A 27341-nucleotide genomic window follows, 5' to 3' on the forward strand; every position below is an offset into this window, starting at 1 on the left:
GAGATTGTCAGAATACAAATGGTCTCTCAAGATGGAAGTCTCATCCCCTGTTTAAAAGTCTTCAGTGGCTTCCAAATATTGGCCAATAGAATAAAGTTCAAATTCCTTAGCATCAATATAACACTCTTCATGACCTGTTTCTTTTTTAAAATTACGAACTATTTTAAACACACAAAAATTCAGAGAAAAACATAACAAATAACATGTAGCCACCACCCATATTTGACAAATATTTGATAAATGTTGATACTTTGCCATATTTGCCTAGACCATATGGTTTTTTTTTTTTTTTTTTGCTATGTAAACATAAGTAACATTTATAACACTAGGTGTTAAAAAGTCAGGGTAAGTGATAAGTGAACATATTAAAACTGTTCCAAAAAATATACAACGGAAAAAGTCTAAAAGAAAATAAACCAAAATTACAGGGTGAATAATATATACCATTTTACATTTTTATAGCACGCAATCATTGGAAAATTGTTTAAAAATTAGTGGTGATCAATGATACAACTGAAGACTATCTATGTCTTATGTCTTTCTACATTCACAAGTACATGAAGCTGAGAGAGTATTTGGGTTTTTCTTGTTGTCGTTGTTGTTGTTTTTGAGACAAGGTCTCATTCTATTATTGCCCAGGCTGGAATGCAGTGGTGCGATGTCGCCTCACTGCAACCTCTGCTTCCCAGACTCAAGCAATCCTCCCACCTGTCTCTGGAGTAGCTGGGGCAACAGGCCTGTGCCACCATGCCTGGCTAGTTTTTGTATTTTTTTTTTTCCTAGAGACTGGGTTTTGCCATGCTTGCCAAGCTGGTCTTGAACTCCTGGGCTCAAGGGATCTGCTTGCCTCAGCTTCCCAAAGTGCTGAGATTACAGGTGTGAGCCACCGTGCCTGGCCAAGTTGCTTAAGAAAGTAAGCCGCTACTGATGGATTGAAATTCTCTGTGTACCACCCACCCTATTCTTTTTTCTTCCCCAGAGCTAATCGCTTTCTTGAAGCGCTCACAAAACCCTTCCATCCATGTTTTTATACTTTTATTCTATATGAGTCCTTTCCTCTCTATCTTTAAGTGACACATTGAATTACTTTGTTTTCAATTGTACACATTATTTTTGTTTTTCTTTTTTCACTTTTACATATGTTTCCTTAGCTGTATAAATCCTCCAGCAATGTGTTTCTTATCATTTTCCTGTCCCTGGGCCCAAATGCTTCCAAATTTTCCTATTTCAAACAATCCACAATTAAATTTTGGACATGTCTTTGTGTACAATGGCCAGAATTCTCTATAGCAGCTTTGGCCAATAGAAATATAATAGAACCACAAATGCAAATCACATATGTAATTTTAAATTTTCTAGTAGCTACATTAGAAAATGCAAAAAGAGGCTGGGCATGGCGGCTCACACTATAATCCCAGTACTTTGGGAGGCCGAGGTGGGCAGATCAACTGAAGTCGGGAGTTCAAGACCAGCCTGACCAACATGGAGAAACCCCGTCTCTACTAAAAATACAGAATTATCTGGGTGTCATGGTGCATGCCTGTAATCCCAGCTACTCGGGAGGCTGAGGCAGGAGAATCGCTTGAACCCAGGAGGCGGGGGTTGCAGTGAGCTGAGATCACGCTATTGCACTCCAGCCTGAGCAACAAGAGTGAAACTCTGTTTCAAAAAAAAAAAAAAAAAAAGCAAAAAGAAACAGGTAAAAAAAGAAACCGTTGAAATTAATTTTGATGCTACATTTAACCCAATATATCCAATATATCCATTTCAAGATATGAACAATATAAACATTAATAAAATAGTTTACATTATTTCTTGCAGACCAAGTCTTCAAATCCAGTGTGTGTCTCATAATTTGGACAGGTCATGTTTCAAGTGCTCAAGTTATATGTGGCTGGTGATGACTGTGCTGGGTAGCGTGGCTCTAGAGTATACATTTAGAAATGGAGTTGCTGAGTCAGGACATGCCTGTCTATAACTTCACTTGATGTTGCAAATGGGCTCTTCACACTGCCAAAGTCCCTCTTCCCTGAAGTCCTTCCCAATTGTCAGTGTGACCTGCCTCTCACTCTCTGCCAGTCTGTTGGGTATGGAATGGCACCTTATCATGTGTCACTTTTACAGTTTATGCTAGTGAGTTCAAGAATCTTTTACATTTACTGATCATCTGAATTTCGTTTTCTATGAACTTCTCATTCTGATCCTTTGTGTTTTTCTACTGAGTTGTATTTTTCTCAGTACGTATTTCTTTATGTATTCCACATACAGGTCTTTGATGGATATATATCCTAGAAATGTCACCCTCCAGACAATGATTTGTCTTTTTTTGTTGGCATTTTTGTCACACAGCAGAGTTTTAAAACTTTTCTTTCTTTCTCTTTTTCTTTCTTTTCCCTCCCTCCCTCCCTCCCTCCCTCCCTCCCTTCCTTCCTCTCTCTCTTTTCGGGGTCTTCCTCTGTCACCCAGGATGGCAGGCAGTGATCTCACCTCACTGCAGCCTTGCCCTCCCAGGCTGAATTGATCCTCCCACCTCAGACTCCCTAGAGGCTGGGACTCCAGGAGCACACCACCACACCTGACTAATTTTTCTATTTTTGGTAGAGACGGGGTTCCGCCATGTTACCTAGGCTGGTGTCAAACTCCTGGGCTCAAGCCATCTACCTGCCTCAGCCTCCCAAAGTGCTGGGATTACAGGCATAAGCCACAGTGCTCAGCCGCAGAAGTTTTAAATTTTAATGTTGTGATATTTATCAATATTTTTATGAGTTTGTGCTGCTTCTGTCTTGGCTAAGAAATTCTTCCTTGCTTCAAAGTCATAAAAATACTTATTTTTTTTCTTTAAAAGTTTTAAAGTTTTCTTTTTCATATTTAGTTCTTTATCCCAGCACGAATTTCTTTCGTGTTAGGGATGAAGTGGAAATTTAATTTTCTGTTTTGCCATGTGTCTTGCCAGTTGGTCCATCCCTGACTGGGAAGTTGGTGATCACCTCACTGATTTCTAATACTACGTCGATCCCACACCCAGTTCTCACGGCTGGGAATATTTCTAGAGCCTGCATTCTGTTCCATGTTTCTATCCCTGAGTCAATACCACATGGCCTAATTACTGCTCTTTATAATAAATCTTGATTTCTGCTATAGCAAGACTCCTTCTCTTTATTCTTCAAAATTGTCTTCAACATTTTGTCCTTTTAAATTCCTTCTGAGTTTTACGACCAGCTTGTCAAGTACCTGGAAGACCTGTTGGGATTTTGATTGAAATCGCATTGGCTTTTGGATCAATTAAGAGGTAACTACGATTCCTTTTTTTTCTTTTTTTTTTCTTTTTCTTTTTTTTGAGATGGAGTCTTGCTCTGTCGCCCAGGCTGGAGGGCAGTGGCGCAATCTTGGCTCACTGCAAGCTCTGCCTCCTGGGTTCAAGCGATTCTCCTGCCTCAGCCTCCAGAGTAGCTGGGATTACAGGCAACTACCATTACAAAACCACCCTAACACTCCCTTATATCTACCCATCTTGCCGACCTCTCACTGGTTCTAAGGTGTAGCCCTCAAAGTCTCTTGATTTTCTTTGTTAACAACCATATTGTCTATGAATAATGAATACTCTGTCTCCGCCCTTCCAATCTGCAGTTACTCCTTTCTCAGTTACTTCCACCTACCTTCATGGACTCAGCCCTCACCTTGCTGCACATGTTCCTTATGCTGCTACATGCGACGATTAATCATGCTTCATTTACACACATTCCTTTGTGCCGCTGAACCTTGCAGGTGCCATTTCTCTGCCTATGTCCCCTGTGCCTCCAGATTCACTCCATCTTGTATAAATGCCACCTCCCATGGGAAACTTTCTTAACTCTACCTTAGGAGAAATTATTTTTCACTCCTCTCAGCTTTGGGGACATATACAGATGGTCCCTAATTTACAATGGTTTAACATTTTTGACCTCATGATGGGATTACTTAATGCATTTCAACTTACCTCTATTTTTGACTTATGATAAGGTTGTCAGGATGCATCCCATTGTATATCAGGGGCATCATTCCCACCATCATGTATGTAATGCACCATGCTTCAGGCTTTTTCTCCTTTCTTGGAGTGTGAGTATCCCAAGGTCAGTGACTGTGCTACATTCATCTCTGCATTCCAAGTGACTAGCATAACAAGGGCCCACACACGGGGAGTGTCCGAAAAGGACTGAGGTTTATAATTCTTTGGGTGTATACCCAGTAATGAGATTGCTGGGTCAAATGGTATTTCTAGCTAGATCCTTGAGGAACTGCCACACTGTCTGCTATAAAGACACATGCATATGTATGTTTACTGTGACACTATTCACAATAGCAAAGACTTGGAACCAACCCAAATGTCCATCAATGACAGACTGGATAAAGAAAATGTGGCACATATACACCATGGAATACTATGCAGCCGTAAAAAAAATGAGTTCATGTCCTTTGCAGGGACATGGATGAAGGTGGAAACCATCATTCTCAGCAAGCTATCACAAGGACAGAAAACCAAACATTGCATGTTCTCATTCATAAGTGGGAGCTGAACAATGGGGACACATGGACACCGGGAGGGGAACATCACACATTGGGGCCTGTCAGGAGGTGGGGGACTAGGGGAGGGATAGCATTAGGAGAAATACCTAATGTAGATGACGGGTTGATGGTGCAGCAAACCACCATGGCACGTATATATCTATGTAACAAAACTGCACGTTCTGCACGTGTACCCCAGAACTTAAAGTATATACAACAAAAACAAAAAAAAAAACCAAAAATATCCTTTACTCGGGGGGCGGGGGTGGTGGAAAGGACTGCAGAATGACCAAATACTAAAGCTGCATCTGAATTTCAGTTGGGAGTTGGTGGGGAGTGACTACCCCAGATCTAGAGCTGAGAGTCCTTAACACTGTGAGTCCTGGTGCTTCACCAGTTCACAGTATCCACATGTTCATCAAACTCACAAAAGTTTGATTTATCAATGGGCAGATCGGGTTATTAACTTACGCTGTGATAGTGATAGTGCTTTCACCTGGGAAACAGGACTAGTCATGGGCCCCATGTGTGACCTTCCCATGAAGCCTGATCCTCTGGAAACCCCAAAATACATCAGGGAGGTGTTTGGTGAGGGTAACAGAGCAGCTTTCTCCTCCTTCCACTTGGTCATGCCCTCCTAGCATTTGTTCTATTATTTTTTTTTTTTTTAGCTTATTTTTGAAGGTCAATTTTCTTTTTCCCTAAAATGTATTTTAAAAGGGAACTTTATATCCCTGCTATCCATTTTATTTTACTTTTATTTTGTCAGGGCCTCATTCTGTTGCTCAGGCTGGAGTGTAGTGGCATGATCATGGTTCACTGCAGCCTTGACCTCCCCAGACTCAGTGATCCTTCCACCTCAGCCTCCTGTGTAGCTGGAATTACAGGCATGAGCCACCGTGCCTGGCCACTCCTATACATTTTAAACCAGAGTCATTTGAGATAAATAGAAAGGAACTAAAAAGAAAAACAAAAGGTTAAATTTTAGCTGGAAAATTTTGCTTGCTACTAGTGTGGGGCCCTAGGCCTACTCTACTGCTACGAAGTAAGAAAACGGTTAGCAAAGTTTTAAAGACTAGCACCAAACCTAGGCTTTCTTCTGGACGATCACCAGTGCAGCACGTGATTCTAGGTAAAAGATGTTAAGACTTAGGACTCTGTATACCCCATCAGCATTGCTGACACATAGCAAGGTAGCGCCCTGGTTGAAGGCCTACCAGGCCTGTTTTGTTTCCTTAGTGGGTATCAATCCTATAAGCCTGGTAAGTTTTAGATTAAAAATAGAAACATTTAAGAGAACGAAAAATCATAAGCGCATAGAAAAAGTGTGGAAGGGTGTCACCCAAGTGTCAATAACATTTATTGACGGAGGTTAGTTTGTGTGGAATAATTCTAGATTTGTTGCAAAGATAATGCAGATTTCTTATATAGCCCTAGCCCAGTTTCAGTTGCCCTTAATATTATCAGCTTACATTGCTGTGGCACATTTGTCAAAACTAGGAAACCAACATGGTACATTAATATTATACTTCAGACTTTATTCACATTTCCACAGATTTTCCACGAATGTCTTTTTTTTTTTTTTTTGTTCGAGGATCCCACCAGGGCTCCACAATGCATTTTAGTTGTCATGTCTCTTTCTCCTCTGGTCTGTGGAAGTTTCTTAGTGTTTCCTTGCTTTTCATGACATTGTCTGTTTTGAGGAGTAAAGGCTGTGTGTTTTGTCAAATGTCCCGAGGTGATCTGATATTTTTCATGATTAGGCCGTGGTTAAGATTTTTCAGAAAGAACACTGTAGAGGAGAAGTGCCCGTCTCCTGGCAGCATGTCAGGGTTCCAGATATCCACACGAGTCATCACTCATGGGTGTTAACCTTCATCACGTAGGGTGGTGTCAGGCAGGTTTCTCCACTGTACCATGACTATTTCCCCCTTTCCATCTCTATTCTGTGGAAGTGAGTCACTAAGTCCAGCCCACATCAGAAATGGGGAGAGGAGGGAGAATTCAGTTCTACCTCTTGGGTCAGATGGTTGGAGGAACCCAGTTCATTTGCTATTTTCCAGTTGAGATATATACAGATACCCAGAGAAATGCTCCAGATGCTGTGCCTGCTTTCCAGAGACCACAGAGGGCTTCCCAGCAGGCTGTGGTTTCTGGAGTTTTTCCTGTCAACAGGCTCCCATTTATTGGCTACCATAGCTCAGTTCTAAAAACGTCCCGCAACCCCTGCCCCAAGGTGTGCAACTTGTTCCTCACCTTCTGCAACTGTAACTGTTAACACTTCATTTAGAAATAGTCTAACCACAGACACTTCAGGTTCTCAACTGGAAAAAGGAAAAAAGATGTTCTTTATTCAGTATCAAATTTTCTTTAAAAAAATCTTAAAGGTGTAATATTTATTTAGTGAGCATTTAGGAAACCTTGCAAGTCTCACCACTCCAAAATTAAATTACACGTGGCCTAATCAGAATATACATAAATGGCTGGGCGTGGTGGCTCACGCCTGTAATCCCAGCATTTTGGGACCCAGAGGAGGGCAGATCACTTGAGGTCAGGAGTTCGAGAACAGCTTGGCCAACATGGTGAAACCCTCTCTACTAAAAATATATAAATTAGTCAGGCATGGTGGCGCATACCTGTGATCCCAGCTACTTGGGAGGTGGAGGTTGCGGTGAGCTGAGATCCTGCCACTGCACTCCAGCCTGGGCAACCGAGTGAGACTCTGTCTCACACACACACACAAAAGGAAAAAAAGAAAAGAAAAGAATATACGTAAATGGAAGAATGTATATTGGTCAGGCTAGGCCAGAATTTTCCTGTGGTAACAACCTCCCAATTCCAGTGGTGCGAACATGATCAGCGGGGAGGTCTGCCCGTCCTAGTCACTGAGGCACCCAGGCTGATGCAGGCTCCACTTGTCCCATGCTGCCATGGCTGCTGACCCAGGAAAGAGGACACAGAGAATCACACATAGCACTAAACCTTCTCACCAAAAGTGGCATCAGTTACTTGTGTTCACATTGCATTGGCCAAAGCAAGTCATGTGTTTCCATTTAACTTCAATCCTTGCCAGGCACACTTCTCCTTCCTTGCCTTCTTAGTGTTACTGACAACTTAGTATCCATATTGCTCTTCCCTTGGCTGCCTTATTTATGTATCACTTTTGACCAAGTTTTCTAAAATGAGAAGTTTTGATGAATAATGTCCTTTTTGACTCTAAACTTCAAAGACCATGTGATCTCTAAAAGCTTTTCCAGTCCTAAAATAGCATGACTCTAAATCTTTCCATCGTGTGCTTTGAGCCATAATGTACCCCCTTATTTATGTGCAGAATTACCATTAGAGTCAACTCCCATTATTTAATAATGGTAGATAGGGAAGAGAGAATATAGAAAAACAATGCTGGAGTATAAAGCTTAAAAGTTTTAAAAACCAAAGAATGAAATATTTTCTTATTAGAACAAACAACTAAGCCAGAACAACATAATGCAAAAAAGAAAAAAATAGAAAAGAAAAAAACAAAACAAAACAGAAAAACCAAACAGCCAACATTCCTTGCCTCCCATCAGATGGATAAAAACACGGATTTCAGAGTTGAATTTATTTCCCCACAGTAGATAGTTGTCTTTCTAGAAGAGTGATTCCCACAGGGGTGCCTGCTAAAAATGCAGATTCCTAGTCTCTGCATCAGCTCTGGGTTCCTATGCTAAGCAAGCAAAGTGTCTGGGACATAATAGGGTGCTCAATAAATAGCAGCTGTTTTATTAGCAAATTAATAATACACAAATTATACCTTTTTAAGAAGAAAGAAAAAGGAAACCCATGGCAGGATTTTTCTTAGTTGCCAAGGGCAATATCAAGACAGCTGCTGCAGAAACTCAGGTGTGAAGGCTCAGATGCGGATGGTGATGATGGCAGGGAAGAGACAGGAAGGGCCTTGGTAATTTGAGTGAAGAGAAGGAAGAATAAAGGAGTGAATCAAAGACAACTGCCAAGTTCTTGAGCAGGGTGAGTGACAAGCAGGAGGTGATTTAAAAACGAAACACGATGCTTTAAAAATCATTTCAGCTTCAGAGATTCTGAGGGCCCAAAGGAAGCCAGAGTAGTCACATGACCCACCATGACCCCCAGGCTCCTGAGTTGCACAATTAACTTCTGACATTGACTAAAGTGACCATTTAAAAGAAAGTGTTGCACCAAGAGTTGCCTGTAGTCACTCGAGTCACTAGACCCCAAGATGTATGAATTACCAATTTCCTTTTTCTAAACAGTATTGACATATAATTTACATAGCATATAATTCACCTATTTAAAGTGTACAATTCAATGGTTTTCGGTGTATCCACAGAATTATACAGTCATCAGCACAATGAATTTTAGGACATTTTCATTATCCCTCCCAAAACTCCTCCTATCAGCAGTCACTCCTCTCCCGAACCCAGGCCTAGACAACCACTCATCTGTCGATGGATTTTCCTACCCTAGACACTGCATAGAAATGAATCTGACATTATGTGGTCTTTTGTGAGTGACTTCTTTCACTTAGAATAATGTTTTCAAGGTTCACCCATGTTGTAGCATGGATTAGTACTCCATGCCTTTTTACTGATGAATGATATTCTATTCTATGGATAGTCTGTTTATCCATTTATAAGTGATGGACATTTGGGTTGTTTCCACTCTTTGGCTCTTACGAATAATTCTTCTGTACACATTCCTGTACAAGTTTTTGTGTAGATGTTTTCATTTCTCTTGGAGTAGAATCATTAGGTAATAATCCCTCTATGTTTAACCTTTTCAGGAACTACTAGAGTGTTTATCAAAGTTGCTGCACCATTTCACATCCCTGCCAGCGATTTCTCCACCTCTTCATCACTTGTTACCTGCCTTTTTGATTCCAGTCACGCTAGAGGGCATGATGGGGTACCTCACTGTAGTTTTGATTTGCACTTCCTTGAAGACCAATGATGCCACGCATCTTATTGGCCATTTGTGTATCTTCTTTGGAGAAATATCTATTCAGATCCTTTGCCCATTTTAGAAATTGGGTTGTCTTTTTATTATTGAGTCCTAAGAGTTATTTATGTATTTCTGGATACAAGTCCATTTTTAGATGTATAATTTGCAAATATTTTCTCATTCCATAGATTGTTTTTTCACTTACTTTTTTTTTTTTTTTTTTTGAAATGGAGTCTCACTCTGTCACCCAGGCCGGAGTGCAGTGGCGCTCTCTTGGCTCACTGCAACCTCCACCTCCTGGGTTCAAGCGATTCTCCTGCCTCAGCTTCCCGAGTTGCTGGGACTAGAGGTATGTGCCACCATGCCCGGCTTTTTGTATTTTTAGTGGAGATGGGGTTTCACCATGTTGGCCAGGCTGGTCTCAAACTCCTGACCTCAAATGATCCACCCACCTTGACCACCCAAAGTGCCAGGATTACAGGCATGAGCCACTGCACCTGGCCTTAACTTTGATAGTATCTTTTGCAACCACATCTAAGCCTTTGCGGTCATATCTAAGAAACTGTTGCCTAATCCAAGGTTAGATAAATTTACACGTTTACTTCTTTTTTTTTTTTGAGACCAAGTCTTGTTCTTGTCACCCAGGTTGGAGTGCAATGGTGTGATCTTGGCTCACTACAACCTTCGTCTCTCAGGTTCAACCGATTCTCCTGCCTCAACCTCTCAAGTAGCTGGAATTATAGGTGCCTGCCACCATGCCTGGCTAATTTTTGTATTTTTAGTAGAGACGGGGTTTCACCATGTTGGCCAGGCTGGTCTTGAATTCCTGACCTCAGGCGATCTGCCTGCCTCAGTCTCCTAAAGTGCTGGGATTACAGGCATAAGCCACCGTGCCTGGCCACCTATGTTTACTTCTAACAGTTTTATAGTTTTAGCTCTTATATTTAGGTTCTTGATCCATTTTGGTTAATTTTTGTACATAGTGTGAGGTAGGGATCCAAGATCATTCTTTTGCATGTGGCTATCCATTTGTCCCAGCATCATTTGTTGAAAAGACTATTCTTTACCCCATTGAGTAGCAGAAATTGTCACCCTTGTCAAAAATTAATTTACCTAAATGTGAGTTTGTTTTTGTATTCTTAATTCTAGATACATATGAATCAACAGTCAATATTCCATTGATTTCTGTTTATCTAGTACCACAGTATCTCAATTACTGTAGCTTTTCAGTAAGTTTTGAAATAAGGAAATGTGAGAAATCCAACGGTTTTTTTTTTTTTTTTTTTTTTGAGACGGAGTCTTGCTCTGTCACCCAGGATGGAGTGTAGTGGCGTGATCTCGGCTCATTGCAACCTTTGCCTCCCAGGTTCAGGCGATTCTCCTGCCTCAGCCTCCTAAGCACCTGGGATTACAGGTGCATGCCACCACACCTGGCTAATTTTTCTATTTTTAGTAGAGATGGGGTTTCACCATGTTGGCCAGGCTGGTCTCGAACTCTTGACCTCAAGTGATCCACCAGCCTCAGCCTCCCAACTGTATTTCTTTTTCGAGATTGTTTTGGCTATTCTGGGTCTCTTGAATTCCACATGAATTTAAGATCAGTTGGCTAATTCGTAACATAGAAACTACCTTGAATTTTGATGGGCATTGCATTTATCACTTTGCTTCATGATGACACTTAAAAATGAATATGCAAGTTCATATTTATGTCATAAAATTTCACTTGAATAGCAATGTAGTCCTAAGTTTTCCTATGAAACAATTAGAAAACTTAAAAGAACATATTCATTTTGGACATCACATATGAACACAGGGTTTCAGTGTGTTTAAAGACTTTATTTACAACAGATGTCACAGCATGTTAATCATAAAAATCATCAGAATCATCGGTGTTATGGTTTCTAGGGCGTAAAGCAGCCTCAATTTCTGAGTTACTGTCGTCAGACTCATCCCAGAGGGCTGGAAAATAAAACCAGACAGTCATTTAACATTTCTGCACTCTGGTTAAGAGCTTACAAAACAGCAGAGCATGGAAGGACTGGTTAAGTGGAGTGTCGGTCTGCAAAATGCCTAACAGGGACACCACGTAATGTACCTGACCAGACACACCCAAATGCATGTCACACTGCACAAATTACACAAAGTGTGTCCTATGCACTGTTATGGAAAACAATTTGCAGAATACTTCCTTTTCCCTTCTGTTGTGCCCAACTCTTTATTACAGGATAGGGATTTAAAGTCAGGGTTACATGGAAGCAGGGTTCCCTGGTGTGCTGTATCAGCCTGATGCCGCCCCACCTCAGCTGTCCCTCCACTTTTATCTCCCATTCTTCTTTATGAGAGCAGAGAGGAGAAGGGAAAGACGTGACAGAGGAATAAGCAGAGATGGTTAGCCTGAGACAGGGCTTTGGTTCACATCGTTTACTTGAGAGGTGAACCCAGGAACCATGGAGACAGTGTAACAAGGAAGACAGGAAGCCAATGAAGGGTATGATGATGAGTGGGTGCCTGGCAGTGAGTGGACAGGCAGGGCTCAGCCTGCTGGGGCCCCCTGAGAGACTGCAGAACTCTTCCCAAGGTTGTCCCAGTGAAGAGCAAGGGAGCGGGGTTACTGATCCACCAACTTGCCTCTGTTGGTTGAGGGTTGCTCTCAACCCAGGGCATCAACTCCGTGGTACTCTGGGCTTCCTTGTGAGGGCTGAGCATGCTCCTGCAGCCAGAGAAAGCCCTCAGGCAGAGAGACACAGCTGCTTGGTGCAGGAAGCTGTGGGCGTTGTGAATTGGAGCTGAGGTGCCCTGTGGGTGGTCTGGCAGGATGTGGTGGTGGAGTGCACCGCGTCTACAGCATCAACAATCCCCTAACTCTGCGGACACCCGCATGGCAACACCTGCCAGCTCTGTGCTGACTTCTCATATGCGACCCGATCTCATCCTCACACCAGTCTGGCAAGGTAAGTATTAATGTTTCCATTTCACTGAGCAAACAAATGGGCGCTGAGGGGGTTAAGAAATTGGCCACAATCACTGCCTGTGAGTAGCCAAGCTGGGAGTCCTACCCAAGTCATCTGACTCAAGCCTGTACTCTCCATCACAACCCCCTGGGTACTTGTCTCCCCCACAGTAGGTAGCTGTCCTTCTAGAAGAGTGATTCACACTGGGGTGCTTGCTAAAAATGCAGATTCCTAGGCCTAGGTTCTACAGCCGCTCTGAATTAGTTTCCACGCTGCGTTAGCAAAGTGGGTGCTAAATAAATAGTAGGTATTTTTGTTATTGGCAGTAAAACTATTAATCGAATTATACCTTTAATTTAAGGTATAAGCAGTTTAAGAAGACAGGAGCTGAGAGAGCCCAAGCTGGGCAGGGGATATGCCACAGTGTTAGGGTAGAAGGCAGGCTAGATTTTTCCTGTGAGCTGGGGGTTGAAGGATGAATAGGAGCTCACTGGGCTGAGGAGAAGGAAAAGGAACTCCCTAGAGAAGGAACAACACGGGCAAAGGTACAGAGGCATAGGTGTGGTACAGCTGAAAAAAGCTGACTGTGGCTTGACCCAAACAGGGGACCTTGGGAGGAATAAGCTGGAGAGCAGAGCTGAGGCCTCCCAGGAATGGAGAAAGCTCAGACTACGCTGCAGGCACGGGGAGGCATCGGCAGTCCTTACACAGGAAGGTCGGGGGAAGCCAGGGTCTAGAGGCTGGTGGCCAGGTGAAGGACAGTCAAGAGCTGGGAGGAACTCGGTATGAGGAAACCAGTTAGAGTTACTCCAAGAGCCTGTCCAGTCATGAGCAATGGGTGCTTCCGAGGATGGGGAGAGTCAAGAAACATTTTATTGGTAAAATACATGGTGCCGATAATTAATTAGACATGGAGGCCAGGATGCCCTGCAAATTCATACTTGCAAATTACAATGCTCTGCCCCTGAGGTCCATGGCACCTGTGTGGTCCTGTCTGTGAAGAACGGAGCCTCCAGAAGCCCTCAGGCTCCACCCCAGGGAGAACTGCAATGGCAGTCCCTGTGAGCATGCCCGCTTCAGGACTCACATGAGGGTGTAAACAACAAATGCATGTCACAGAGTTTTTTGGTTAAAACACAAAAAGAAAATCTGTTGTCCGATTATCTCTCTTACCATTAGATTTTAACTTGATCATGGGTTTCTTTTTGTTTTCATGCCTGCAAAATAAAGAAACAGTCTAAGTTCTGGAAAAAAAAAAAAAAAAAGACAATGAAACTAGTATTTTCATAATGAATGCATTAGAGAAGGAGCACTTTGATTCACTGGAGGCCAGAACTTTACACTTACTTCCCAGAGTTTAAAAGTAAAGGGAAAATATCGGGATGCAGCGTGGCCTTGCTGGGAGGGTCGCTACTCAACAGCATTGCTCCCGTCCTGGGTGTGTCCCCTCAGCAGGTCTGCATGGCCCACCCCGCGCTGCTGAGCTGTGCCTGTGTAGGGCCATGTGTTCTTGGGGGAGGATGATCGCATGGGCCCCTGAGGCAGGGGACCGGTTTCCCTCAACAGTCTTCTGGAAGACACTGATGCGTGAAGCTTTAGTGCTTTCAGGCAAGCTAAAAATGAAACACTGAGAGTAGGGAATTCAGGATGTTGGTAAGGAAGTTAAAATACTGAGTCAAACCAGTGGCAGCAATACTAACAGCCTAAGGAAGGAGTTCAACACAAACACCTGGTAGAGGGCACTGCAAGTGTCATACAAATGCTAGTGTTCATGGCATCCAGGACCAAGTGACTTCTCGACTGAGGCCAATATGGCAAGTAAACTGGCTCCACAGGATATGATTTCTCTGTGTGCCTTTCCAGGAGTTTTTGCAATTTTAATGAATTTAAAAGTCTCCCCAGGGAGCAGCACTCGAATGTTTTATGATGCTGAGATTTTTAAAGAATTGCCTGAATGGTCACAGGAGATGTTGGTAAAGAAACCATTCTTGGTGCATAGTTTGACGCTTTGCCCTACCCCACGTACCACCACTGCCCTTCTCAAGGCCAGGGCCTTGCTCTTCTGACAAAGGAAACCCTGCAAATATCTTTTCCTTCCCTTTGGGCCAAGTCTGGTTGACTTTTGGCTTAAAAATCTACCTTTTGCTATAATTTACTGTTTTTTCAGAACAACATGCTTCGCTAATGTATTGTTTTCTAGGCTATCTTTCAGTGTTCCCTTTAAATTTAGTGCCTGTTTCTTTAATTGCCATGACTGAATAGCACTCACAGCCATTTCTCCATGAAGCATGGAAGACCCCTACGAGCATCTGGAAAGGCCAGCAGCTGACTGACAGTCCTGGAGCTGCCAGGATTGTGGGGACCTGCCAGTGAGGTGAGCCTGAAAGAACCCGTTTTACAGAAAGTGACACACACATCACACACACACTAAATGCAACCGCAGGGATGTCTATTATTTCCCCACCTCCTGCTATCTGAGGACACTGGGCTAGGTGCTGCAGGAGAGGGTGGATTATAAAAATGCTAGGAGGGGTGGAAAGAGGCTAATTTGCCAGCCACGGTCCATATAAGAAGAGCCACAGGGGGAACAGGAGAAATCTTTGCCAGCTGGGAGGACGAGGGCACTGTGGCAGGCAATCGGGGGAGCTGCAGGACCACAGAGAGAGCCAGGCACCTCCAAAGGCAGAGGCCTTCACAGGCCAGGACTGAGGAACAAGGTGTGGCAGCAGGGAGCCCCTGACACAGAGCTGAGGCCTGGGTCCACTGAGGACACAGTGGCAGGTGAGCTCAGCTCCATCTCAGCAAATGGTACCCCCGACCCACTAGTCCCCCCAAGCCTCTCTCCAGTCTCCACTCCTCCTTCCTCCACACCCAGTCTGGCCCTCGGTCCTGCCAATTCCCCCACCTCCCCACACTACTTCCAGCAGTCCTCGCCAGTTCCCTGGGCACTGCCAGCACACTGGGCAACAAAACTATCAGCTCTTGCTTCTTTCTCTGCAACAACTTCCTAACTAGTGACACACACTCATCTTGTCCCCTACAATCCATTTCCCACTAGGCAATGAGAGTGAGCTTTCTGAAATGCAAATCTGGTCACTCCACTTCCTTGCTTAAAATTCTTCAATGCCTTTCCACTGATTTCTGCACAAAGACCTAAATCTCAAGCAGTGCCTCCAAGGTGGATCCCCCAGGAGTGTCGTGCTGTCCTCCTGGAGTCTTCCCACTTCTGACTCCCTATCTTCACCACTGAGTCCTCGTCAAGTTGCTGTTTCACATCCACTTGTGCAGCGAACAGATGTGCCACTCCTCCCCCTCTGAACTGCAAGCTCCATGCGGGCAGTGACCACAGCTGTTTCAGCTCACCTGGGTAACGCGGTGCACAGCACTTAACAGGTGTTTAGTATGTTCACTTGGAATGAACAAGTGAACCTCACTAAGCATAGGGCCCTGCTTAAAGGCATTTGATCAATAATCAATTATATAATACTTGATTTACATATTTCTATTTAATATTGCACTTCAGAATCAAGTTTAAGTTTCTTTGGCTTCCCTGGTGGCAAAGAAAAAATAAAAATAAAAACCCAGAAAAGCTAAAGGGGGAAAAAAAAAAAAGGAAAAAGTCATGCACAAGGCTGTAAACACAAACAACATGAGAACCATCTATGCGCGTGTGTGTTAGCTGTCACTTAACTCATCAAAAGCAATTAGCCAGCAACGCTCAGTCCCACCACGGAGGTGACCCACTGAGCATTTCAGGGACCTCGCTTCTGCATGTGGCACTCTAGGAAAAAATGATTTCCTGAAGCCATGTCTTTATGAGGCCACTTGAACTTGCTTTTTCTGTTTGTCCTGTGGTTACACAGTGTGGCTTTGAGAACATTTAAGCCACAGGGAGCCAGTAAACATCCCAGTGAAATGTGAATTAATTGTGTAATGGTTCTTAATTGTCTGTGTTACTGGTTTTCTCACAGGAAACATGTTTCAGAGCTAAATGTGCGTGGTGCATGGTCTACCCACGGAGACGGGCAGAGCGTGCTTTTCAGTGTTTTGTTCTCCACTCTCATATCTAAGGGGCAATTATTTTTCCTTTTGGGAAAATCTCTGAAAGTCAATGTGACCCTGCAATTCATAGCTGATGTTTTATTATACAGAATTCTTAGGGTCAACATTTTTTTTCTCTAGGTCATGCCTAATATGTAAAGCTAAGGCAAGGCTGATGGAGAAGCCTGAGAACTTTCTATGGTGTGCTGGACAGAGCCAACTACTTTGGCTACTAGAGTAGATGAAAGAAAAACAAAACTGCAAAACTGCATTTCAGAAAGTAAAAGAAATCAAAGAGTCATGTTTGTAGGCCATGGGATACGGTCACCATGTGGTCTTATGTGCTCGGAATCTAACTGCTGAATCTTTGCTGAGAGTGTAGAAGTAAAGTTTTCATCTTGTAAGGCAGAGGTTTTCTGTAAAGAACCAGAGAGTAAATAGTTCAGGCTCTGTGGGCCATACGGTCTGCCACAACTACTCAATTGTGTTTGTAGCATGAAAACAGCCATGGACAATTTGTAAACTAAAAGATGTGGCTGCATTCCAACTAAACTTCATGTATAGACACTGAGATTTGAATTTCATATAACTTTCACATGTCATGAAACATTATTCTTTTAATTTTCATCCAACCATTTAAAATGTGAAAACCACTCTTAGCTTGCGGACTGTATGGACCCAGGCAGGGGCCTGGGCATGGCCCAAGGGCCATTACTGCTGTAAAGAATTGCCTCACATGAGGCCCATGCTGCAGGTCAGAGAGCCTGCCTTTCCCCGCACTGCGGCTCAGGGCGACTCTTGGAACCGCGGAGGGTAGACTTGGTATTTTTTCCCTAGAAGTTTACAACTGGACTGGAGGTCCTACTTCAAAATAAACCATTTTCAGCAAGACACTGCAGATGATTAACTGAGTAAACTAAAATATAACCATGTTCCACTCTTCTCATTTGAATGGGACAATTGGCTGGGTGTGGTGGCTCACGCCTGTAAGCCCAGCACTTTGGGAGGCTGAGGCGGGTGATCGTCTGAGGTCAGGGGTTCGAGATTGGCCTGGTCAACATGGTGAAACTCTGTCTCTACTAATAATACAAAAATTAGCCAGGCATGGTGGTACGTGCCTGTAATCCCAGCTACTCAGGAGGCTGAGGCAGAAGAATCGCTTGAACCTGGGAGGCAGAGGTTGCCGTGAGCTGAGATCGCGCCACTGCACTCTAGCCTGGGTGACAGAGCGAGACACCGTCTCAAAAAAATTTAATTAATTAGTTTTAATTAATTAAAAAATAATGGGACGGCCGGTCGCGGTGGCTCAAGCCTGTAATCCCAGCACTTTGGGAGGCCGAGACCGGCGGATCACGAGGTCAGGAGATCGAGACCATCCTGGCTAACACGGTGAAACCCCGTCTCAACTAAAAAAATACAAAAAAACTAGCCGGGCGCGGTGGCGGGCGCCTGTAGTCCCAGCTACTCGGGAGGCTGAGGCAGGAGAATGGCGTGAACCCGGGAGGCGGAGCTTGCAGTGAGCTGAGATCCAGCCACTGCACTCCAGCCTGGGCGACAGAGCGAGACTCCGTCTCAAAAAAAAAAAAAAAAAAAAATAATAATAATGGGACAATTATCTCTGCAGAATTTCCCAGTAGCTTTGGTCATTTTTTCTCCCAGCTGTGCCAGGAATGCCCCATTCCCATTAGGGAGGTGCTCACTTGTTGCCGTTCTGCTGTGCTGACTTCACCACATCTCCCCCTCTACCTAGCCCTTAAGCCATCTCATTTTGGATGCATTTTGGTAACTGCTTATAAATTCCCCTGCTATTGATAAACCAGATTAGGCCAATGCTAATCAACGTCACTTTTGTTCTCAACTTTGTTAAACTTAAGAAGTTAGGGCCAGCCAGGACTTCAACAGAACAGGTTTTGTCTGAGAGCAGCCCTGGTACACAGTGAACACTCTACACATGGAGTCAGGATGACACAGTGTGCTATGGAAAACAGTAACAATTACGTGTCAGTGGTTCATTTTATATGAACAAAAGGCTAATGTAGCTAGAATTGGTCTACACAGTCAACATCAATATAAAGTTAGATAGTAAGGATGACTGACAATAGTAGGTTTTGCTTTGTGGAGCCAACAAGTAAAGACAAAAATGAGACACGGAATACCCAAGGCCAAGAAACCCACTATTCAATTAGAACACGGCATTCACAGATTATCAATCCAGAGCCTTCACTGTACAGTGGTGGAGCCCAGAGAGGTTGAGAGACGTGTCCTAAGACACACAGAGTGAGCCAGCAGCAGAGCAGAAGTGGAACAAAATGCTCTTCCCAGGACACTCCTACAAATGCACACGTTGTAGACACCCGCCCCACAGGGCCTCCTGAGCAGCAGTAAAACAGTAGGGCAGGGAGAACCCTGCCGCAGCATGCGCCTGGCTATGTGATCTGCTTTCAGAAGCTGAGACAGAATCAGCTCTGGGGCCAGACAGACTCTGCTCACTCGTGATCCTGGGCAAGTTCTCTACCTCTTCAAGCACCAGTTTTCTTGTTTGTGGAATGGGGACAGCAATGCCTTCCTGGAAGTGTTCTGAGAAGTTTGCAGACAATCCTGTGAGAGCCTGCAGAAAGCAGACTTCAGTAAGCAGTGCCACTGCACTGTCAGCACATGTGGATCAACAAAAGCATGTGCTCAGTTTGGTGATGTGCAGCCGTGGGTTCTAAGTGGAGGTGATGAGTACTCACGCACAGGGGCCGAGGAATGGGAGGTTTGGGGACAGACGGAGAGAAGACAGGCCTGAGATGCATGAAGTTTCTTCCTCGAGGAACCTGACAAGTGGGTGCCCTTGAAATGGGAAGAGACAGGGCAACTGCCTCAGCCAGACCTTCCAAGAGCAGGGGCAGAGCAAGGCATCGGACTCTGTGCTGGGGCTGCAGCAGCAAACAAGACAGACTCTCGCGATGCCCTTGAGGTGCTCATGCTCCAGTGAGGAGACTGACACCAGAATAAATACCATGAAATGGGCTGAAAAGGCAATTGTGGGGTTGGCTGAGAACTGATGACAGTGGAATTGGGGGATGATGTTCCAGGCCTCCAGCATGTGCCAAGAGCTCTCATCAAGGTCAGGGCCCGAAGCCAGATACCTTTCCATCAGCAGACAAGACAACAGCCAGGAAAGAACCCCAGTGAGACTCTGCAAGTGTGTTCACACAGGTCCTGCTTCCTGAAACTGGAGATGCATGAGCAGACGGCATATTCACAGTCATCACCAGTCTCCCTTTGAAAATGTATGTGTCCATACACACACACATTCACACACACACTCTCTCACACACTCTCTCACACACACACACACACTCTCTCTCTCTCTCACACACACACACACTTATGCAGATAACTGTATGAAATGCATGATTCCCTGCAGCTCAAGTACATGATGCCATACAGAAGTAAGGGAACTTGTACAAACTGACTTTTATTTTAAAAAAACAAAACTAGAGTGAATGGTGCAGCTATACATCCATGCTTACTCACTCAGGAAGTGCAATGACTATCCAGCACTGGTGATTAAGAAACCCGCTGCTGGGCACGGTGGCTCGCTTATAATCCCAGCACTTTGGGAGGCCGAGGAGAGAGGATCACCTGAACTCAGGAGTTCGAGACCAGCCTGGGCAACCTGGCAAAATGTCGTCTCTACCAAAAATACAAAAAATTAGCCGGGCTGTGGTCCCAGCTGCTTCGGAGGCTGAGGTGGGAGGATTGCTTGAGCCTGGGAGGCAAAGGTTGCAGTGAGCAGAGATCATGTCACTGCACTCCAGCCTGGGTGACAGAGTGAGACCCTGTCTCTAAATAAATAAATAAATGAAACGAAGCCTGCCCACTGTGGGAGGGAGGGTACTGGGAAATGGCTTCTAACCCTGCACTACAGATGATAAGAGAAATAGCTAGGGAGACCACAGGAGGGGCATGCTGTACAGCCAGGTCTCTGCTTAGGAAACTTTCAGAAGGTTGAGTTAAGCCTTGAAAAATCTAGAAGGCCTTAACCAGGTAAAAGAGTGGAACAGGAGCATTCCACTAAAAGCCAGGGACATGAAATAGTGGGTCATATGCGGCAATGACATGCGGTCTGGTTGTTAACTTTCTTGAGCAGGGGGACAAGGGGAGCTGGCTGGTAAGGGTGTGTAGACTGCCCGTGCTCGACAGGGGTGCAGGCAACAAAGGCCCCCTGAGAGATTTGTGGCAGCAAAGGTGGGTGTCAGATACTCATTCCTGGCCAGAGCCGGAGCAGGGGGTGGAATTTGGAGAAAAGAACAGAGAGAAAGCCTCATACTAGTAAGACACTGACTCAATTTCATGGTCAATATCTTTTTATTCTTTTTTTTTGAGACGGAGTTTTGCTCTGTCACCCAGGCTGGAGTGTAGTGGCACGATCTCGGTTCGCTGCAAACTGCCTCCTGGGTTCAAACAATTCTCCTGCCTCAGCCCCCTGAGTAGCTGGGATTACAGGCACCTGCCACCATGTCCAGCTAATTTTTGTATTTTTAATAGAGATGGGGTTTTGCCATGTTGGCCATGCTGGTCTCGAACTCCTGACCTCAGGTGGTCCACCCACCTCAGCCTCTCAAAGTGCTGGGATTACAGGTGTGAGCCACCGCACCCAGCCATCATTTTTTTTTTCTTGAAACAGAGTCTTGCTCTGTTGCCCAGATGAGTGCAGTGGTGCAATTTCGGCTCACTGCAAGTTCTGCTTCCCAGGTTCATGCAATTCTCCTGCCTCACCCTCCCAAGTAGCTGGGATGACAGGTGCACACTACCACACCTGGCTAATTTTTTTTTTTGTATTTTTAGTAAAGACAGGGATTCACCATGTTGGCCAGGCTGGTCTCAAACTCCTGACCTCAAGTGATCTGCCTGCCTTGGCCTCCCAAAGTGCTGGGATTACAGGTGTGAGCCACTGTGTCTGGCCTGTCATATCATTTTTTTAAAAAGAAAAAATAGCCATGGCCTATTAACAAATATACCCAAGTTATTGTGACTTTGAGGCCTCACCAATTGAGTGTGGCAATAAGACTCAGAGGGTCCTGCCAGGAGCACTGTCTATGACGTCCAGGATAAGGAGGAATGGCTCCCGGCAGGAAGTGTCCTTCCAGTTCTGAAGTCTAATTAGCAGGCTGAAAATAGCGAATTTATGAGAAGACATGGTCTTTAGACTCCAAATTCTAAAATTTTAAGTAATTTTTGACTGCTAGCGGAAATCAGTATTACAATTTCTAAAGGAGCAATTTCAGCTGGAACGTTCCCCAAAACAAACATATGTTTCTGAAAAACAGAAGGCAAAAAATAATCCAGAAAGAAAAAAATCCCAATGACTGTGCCAAAAAATCTCTGTAAACACTAATTTTAGGTTTTAAAGGCCTACCAGTAATTTAACAAAGTCTGAGCGCCCCCTGATGGTTAATCAGGGGTCCTACAGAAGATGCCACTTTTAGCTACCTGAGGTCAACTTGTTAACTTTTCTCTTCAAATAATCAAGCAAGTCATTGTTCTTATTTGCTTTGTGCAGAAAAACAAAGTATGTAGGCTTGTGATAAGAAACGTGACATGTTTAGGAAGCTGCCAATTCAGTGGAATTTAAGAACGGAGATGTGCCAAACCCAAGACAGAGAAGAGTGCTTTTATATAAGAACCTAAAGGACTTCCAGGAAAAACTCATTTTTATTTCACTGGACTATTGGTTCCTTATAATCTTTATGTTATCCTGGGGAAAACGGCACAGCGACCAGGCAAAGACAGAAAATGCCACCGCCCCCACCAGAGCATCAGCTGCAGGCTGGCGCCCTCCACTGGCCGCTCTGGTGGCTGCAAGGCTGGCACAGAATGCCACCCATGGTGGCCCTGCCAGGGAACTGTGGCTGGGTGACTTCTGCTACCTTTCCCCCAGGCAATTATGCTGCAAGCACACACCCTTTCCTTTTGGTAAAACATTATCTGGTCCAACCAGTAAGCTGAAGTTACAAGGCAGGAACCAGCAAGCTAAGGGCAGGCTGTTAAAACATACTCTCCATTGAACAAATGGATCCGGGAGAGTGAAAACCGCTTGCTGGGGAAGGTAAAGCGAGACAATGTTTGCAGAGGAGAGGAAGCTCTGGCATGCACCCCTGAACAAAAGGGAACAAGTGGTCTTTACTTGGAGAACGGCTTCCTATTAGGACTCACTCCTTCGTACATTATGCCTTTCATCCCCACTCAACCACAAAATGATTTTGCTGAAGCAAATACAATGGTAGAAAAAGATTTACACTGAAAGAATCTTTAATAATAAACTGTTGCCAATCTGCCTACTTGCCCGTGATTTATAATACAATAAACATCGGATTCTATTACGGCTCATGCACTGAAGCTGCTGCTCTGAAAAAACGGCATATGAAAGCACCCGAACCCCACCACCATCACAATGAAATGAGCATGTATAAATGTGCTAAGAGTATCTCTTTGCATCTTTTATAGCTTGTGTGTATTAATCTGTAACGCTTATTAAGAAAGTCATTGCTATGCAAAGCAGCACCCAATCCCTTTCTCTGGCTTTTCAACAGGAGTGCACTGTTTAGCCAATAGGACAGACCCTCTGGCCCTCATTCTGCATTCATCACAGGCAACATTTGCACAATGTATCTCTCAAAGGCGGCTGAAAAGAAGGCCTTAATACTCATGTAAACAACTGCAAACCAATTACTTAATGAATCAGGCCCACACATAATGAGGTGCAGACAAAGAGCTATAAATGCATTTTTGCGCCCAAGCCGCTGCTTTAAAGTAAAATCCCTCAGCTGTAGTTTGGGCTTAACTAGCACATCATAATTATTGTCTCTAGGACATCAGAGGAAGCCATTTTTTTTTTTTTTTTAGGTCCAGCGGGTTTTTTTTTTTTTTTCCTGAGGTTGCTCATCAGCTCACTGACAAAATAGAGCAAAGAAGAATTTTAAAAGTGCTACAGCAGCACTGCACTGTTATGTTTATTCTCAAGTACCGGGTTTCGAGACCACTTGTAAAAGCAATAAAGCACAAGGAGTGACTGCAGTAAGTGGGATCCTTAAATGTAAGCCTCTAAGAAATTTCAGTGAATCCAGCACAAACAGCAAAACTGGAGCTCTCCAAAGCCCAGGGTGGCGTATTAACAACACCAAACCCAGCACAAGAACCAAACTGTGACAAACAGCACGCCAAGCCTACGCACTCTGGGCCCAGACCTTTTCATCACTGGATTATTATCAAGTGCCTAGAACCAAGAGTTCCTTGAAGGCCTTTTTGTGTGTGTGGTTTTTTTTTTTGGTTTTTTTTTGTTTTTGCTTGTTTTCTTAAAGCGGATGATGAGATTACTTGTAATTTATTAGGAAATTCATTTCATACAGAAATACTAATAACAAAAGGCCTCTGCCTCAATTTGAAGGAGGAAAAAAGTTTGATTTTAGTTTAGTGAAATATAGACAAGATGTGAAATTATTAGGCTGAGAAATGTTCTACAAAATCCAATTGCTTTCTCAATGTCTTTAAACATTTCCCAAAGAACCTATGTAAAGACTGTTTAGGAAGAACTGGGTTTTTTAGTGCCTCTATATATTATTAAGCCAAATGGTAACATTCGGCCCTGAAAACTATCTGTAGAATTTACTGTCTTTTAAAATTTCTTTTAGGAGACCTAGAACTTGAATTTATAATATAATCGTAATAACATAATACTTTTAACACTCTTCCTGTCCCATTTACCTCCCATTTCCTTCAAAAATATGGATGAAAACTCAGGCACTAAAAATAATAACTTCTGATAATTAAATGAGTTATCTCCCTAAAACTGAACTTGTCAAGTTTCTAAAACCCATAATTTTAGAAATTCAGTCTCATTTTAATATATACTCCAGGTTCTAAAAACACTGTATTGTTTTATAAAATATGAATAAAAATAGGATTTTTTTATTTAAAAAATTCGACATTCCTGGCTCAAATCATTTTCTCTTATGGAACATTGTATGTTATACTAGAAATGTAAAGTTCCTGTTCTAAAATTTCATCACAAACAAGCAGTTAATTCAAATGTAATATAATCATCTGAAGGACATCTTTTTACTGAGCAATGCTGTTCCAAAAGGAAAGTTGCTATGCCATTTTAAACAATATTTAGCTCAAAACAAAAGAGCAAGGTATTTCATCAGATGATGGCTGATATTCCCATCTATAAATTCTAAGTGACCTGAAGCTACTGTGATTAGTATTTTATGTTAATGACAAATTCGGCACACAACTCTCTTAGCACTGGTCAAAAAACTTACAAGAAGTGAGTGCTACAGTTTGACAAATGTGAAGAGATAAATTTTGTTCTTTATGGAAAATAAGCAAGAAAGTATTAAAAAGGAAAGAATAATCTAGCCTAAATACTTGGTTAAAAAAAAGAGAAAAATAAAAATGAATATCCAGCAATTACTAGTTTATATATTAGCCATCACAAAAAGAAGAAACATGCCACTTTATTTCTTTTAAGGCCTGATGTTTTCTCTCTGCCCTTTTTTCTGACAACGTCCATTGTGTGGTCTCTAAGCAGTCCTACTGCGAGCAGCTGTAGACGCTAATTTGTGGTTCACTGAGGTGTCAATTGAGTCTTAAACCAAGGAAACAACAGCTGCAAAACAATACTTGGCTCTGGTGCAAATATTTTCAAAGGTAGACTAAAGTTTCAACTGTTATTTTAGATAAACAAAAACCCAAACCATAACCCTCCAAGTCACACAACAAAATAATATGCAGCTAGAGTTTAATTCATTGCATTGTGACATTTCTCATCTTGTTGCTGCTATTCAGAAAGGCTTTCACAACTTTACCTTGACAAAGGACTTCCTTCACTAGATGAAAAACTAGCTTCCGACGCAATTTTGTTAGCTGTCTTTGTCTCGAATGCACCGCTGCCAATATTCAAACCTGTGATAAGCGTAAACATGGAGAGTGAGGGTTAGCTGTCTTGCAGCCACGGGACAAAATGAATAAAGTGGCCTCACAGTAAGTTTGGTGAAACAAATGCCAGCAGAGGAAGAAACTGTTCAAGCCACAGAAGGCAAGGGAGCTTCTGAGGCAGAGAATGAAATGCTGGTAGAACACTGAAAGGGAGTGGGGCGCTTTCCTGTGATACCTAAACAGTAGCCACAAAAAGTGAAAACTGAAATCATCCAAAGAGTTCAATTTTAAATGACCAAGATGCACATGTAGGCATATGGATCTCTACTGTGTCACAAAGCACTGGATAATTCCCACTGTTATAACACACGGGTAGCAAACCAGGGCTCAGAAATAATTGAGACCCGTGGATAACAGTTACCCACCTTATCCACTCTTAAGCCCCTCTGTAAAATCCTCTATTTTCCATCCCATAGAGGAGAAAGAATCTCCACTGAAAATCATCAAGGCCACTCTTTACCAGCCTCCAAAGGTTGAGGAGGAGGATGCACACTCCACCTCTTTCTCTGGAGCCAGATACTTGGATATTCCCACAATGCCCCCAGTTTGCAGGGCAACCCCTGACCTTTGCCTTCTGGGAGTTCTCAGCCTTGGATGTTTCTGCTACAGGTCTGCTTCTTAATTGGCAGTCACAATCAGAGACACAGCATGCATGGGCATCTCTGCAGAAAGCATTTGCTGAGTTTCTAACCTGGAATCTGCCTGCTTGCATGTACACTCTGCAGCAAAGTGATTATTTTAAAAATGTGTCCACATTCAGCCCAAAGAGGGTGTCCACATGCTTACCAGGAGGAGGTCTTTTCAGACATGAAAACTAAGGCTCAAGGTTTATTTAAGAAGCTTTCCTCAGGACAGGTCCACAGACTCAGAAGTAAGTGAAACATGCACTGCTTCTTCATTAGATTTGGGGTGGGCTCCTTGAGCGCAGAGTGCACCACCACCTCCCATCCCTGCTACTTCTAACAACACTGTGAAGCTGCCCTATACCCTCCAGTCCACTTTCTGTTTTTCTCTGGGACTCAGATAAGTCCTTAGGATCAGAATGAGAGTAAGGGTAAAAGATAACACGCAGCCAAAGGATCTGACTACAATGACAGTGACAGCAAACACAGGCAGGAGCACTTTGAGTATGGGGCAAGGGAAATGAATTTAGGGGTGCCTGACTATATAACCTAGAGGGTCATTTCATTTATGAACAAATTAATAAAAATGCATTAAGTACTAGGTTATTAATAGTACCATAATCCATAATTTCAGATACACATCCAAGGGATTACAACTTATATGTCAAATTTACTCATCCTTTTTTTTGTTTGTTTTTTGAGACAGGGTCTGGCTCTGTCACCCAGGCTGGAGTGCAGTGGTGTGACCTTAGCTCACTGCAACCTCTGCCTCCTGGGTTCAAGCCGTTCTCCTACCTCAGCCTCCTGAGTAGCTGAAGCACCTGTCACCATGTCTAGCTAATTTTTGTATTTTCAGTAGAGACAGGGTTTCATCATATTGGCCAGGCTGGTCTTAAACTCATGACCTCAGGTGATCTGCCTGCCTTGGCCTCCCAAAGTGCTGGGATTACAGGTGTGAGCCACAGTGCCCAGCCAAATTTACTTATTTTGCACTTGTCCAATTAACTACTGAAAATAACACTTACCAGAAACAGATGTGTGGAGTCACTTTCCAAAGTATGTGTGTCATTTATCTAGCTGAAAGGCTCTGAGCAAGGTGTTACTCTCCTGGGGACTCATTTGTAAAATAGGAGTGTTGAATACATTCTTTCTAATATCCCTCTGGATTCAAATTCCATGACTCAAATGTGAAGAAGGTCATGGAAAGCAAACAGTTAAGAGTTTGCAAGTGATGACA

At 43.4% G+C, this 27341-nt stretch overlaps 1 protein-coding gene across 34 annotated transcripts in view; it reads right to left on the bottom strand.

The window, feature by feature from the left end:
* KIZ (kizuna centrosomal protein) overlaps positions 1-27341 on the bottom strand; it is a 133040-nt gene that overhangs the window by 1158 nt on the left and 104541 nt on the right. For 20 of the 34 annotated variants that reach the window (XR_012419092.1, XR_012419086.1, XR_012419085.1 and 17 more), the window contains 3 exons: positions 25352-25448; positions 13626-13669; positions 11317-11460 (listed from right to left, as the gene is read on the bottom strand). Coding sequence is in view for 21 of the 34 variants with exons in the window: in XM_074004644.1 (XP_073860745.1) it covers positions 11363-11460; positions 13626-13669; positions 25352-25448 (239 nt within the window). In the remaining 13 variants the exon portion in view is untranslated. Of the gene's footprint in view, positions 1-11316; positions 11461-13625; positions 13670-25351; positions 25449-27341 lie in introns of those variants that run through there. The other 14 variants (XR_012419090.1, XR_012419088.1, XR_012419079.1 and 11 more) reach the window with 2 other exon arrangements.

This window comes from Macaca fascicularis, chromosome 10 (genome assembly GCF_037993035.2).
Source record: "Macaca fascicularis isolate 582-1 chromosome 10, T2T-MFA8v1.1".
NCBI classification, from domain to species: domain Eukaryota; kingdom Metazoa; phylum Chordata; class Mammalia; order Primates; family Cercopithecidae; genus Macaca; species Macaca fascicularis.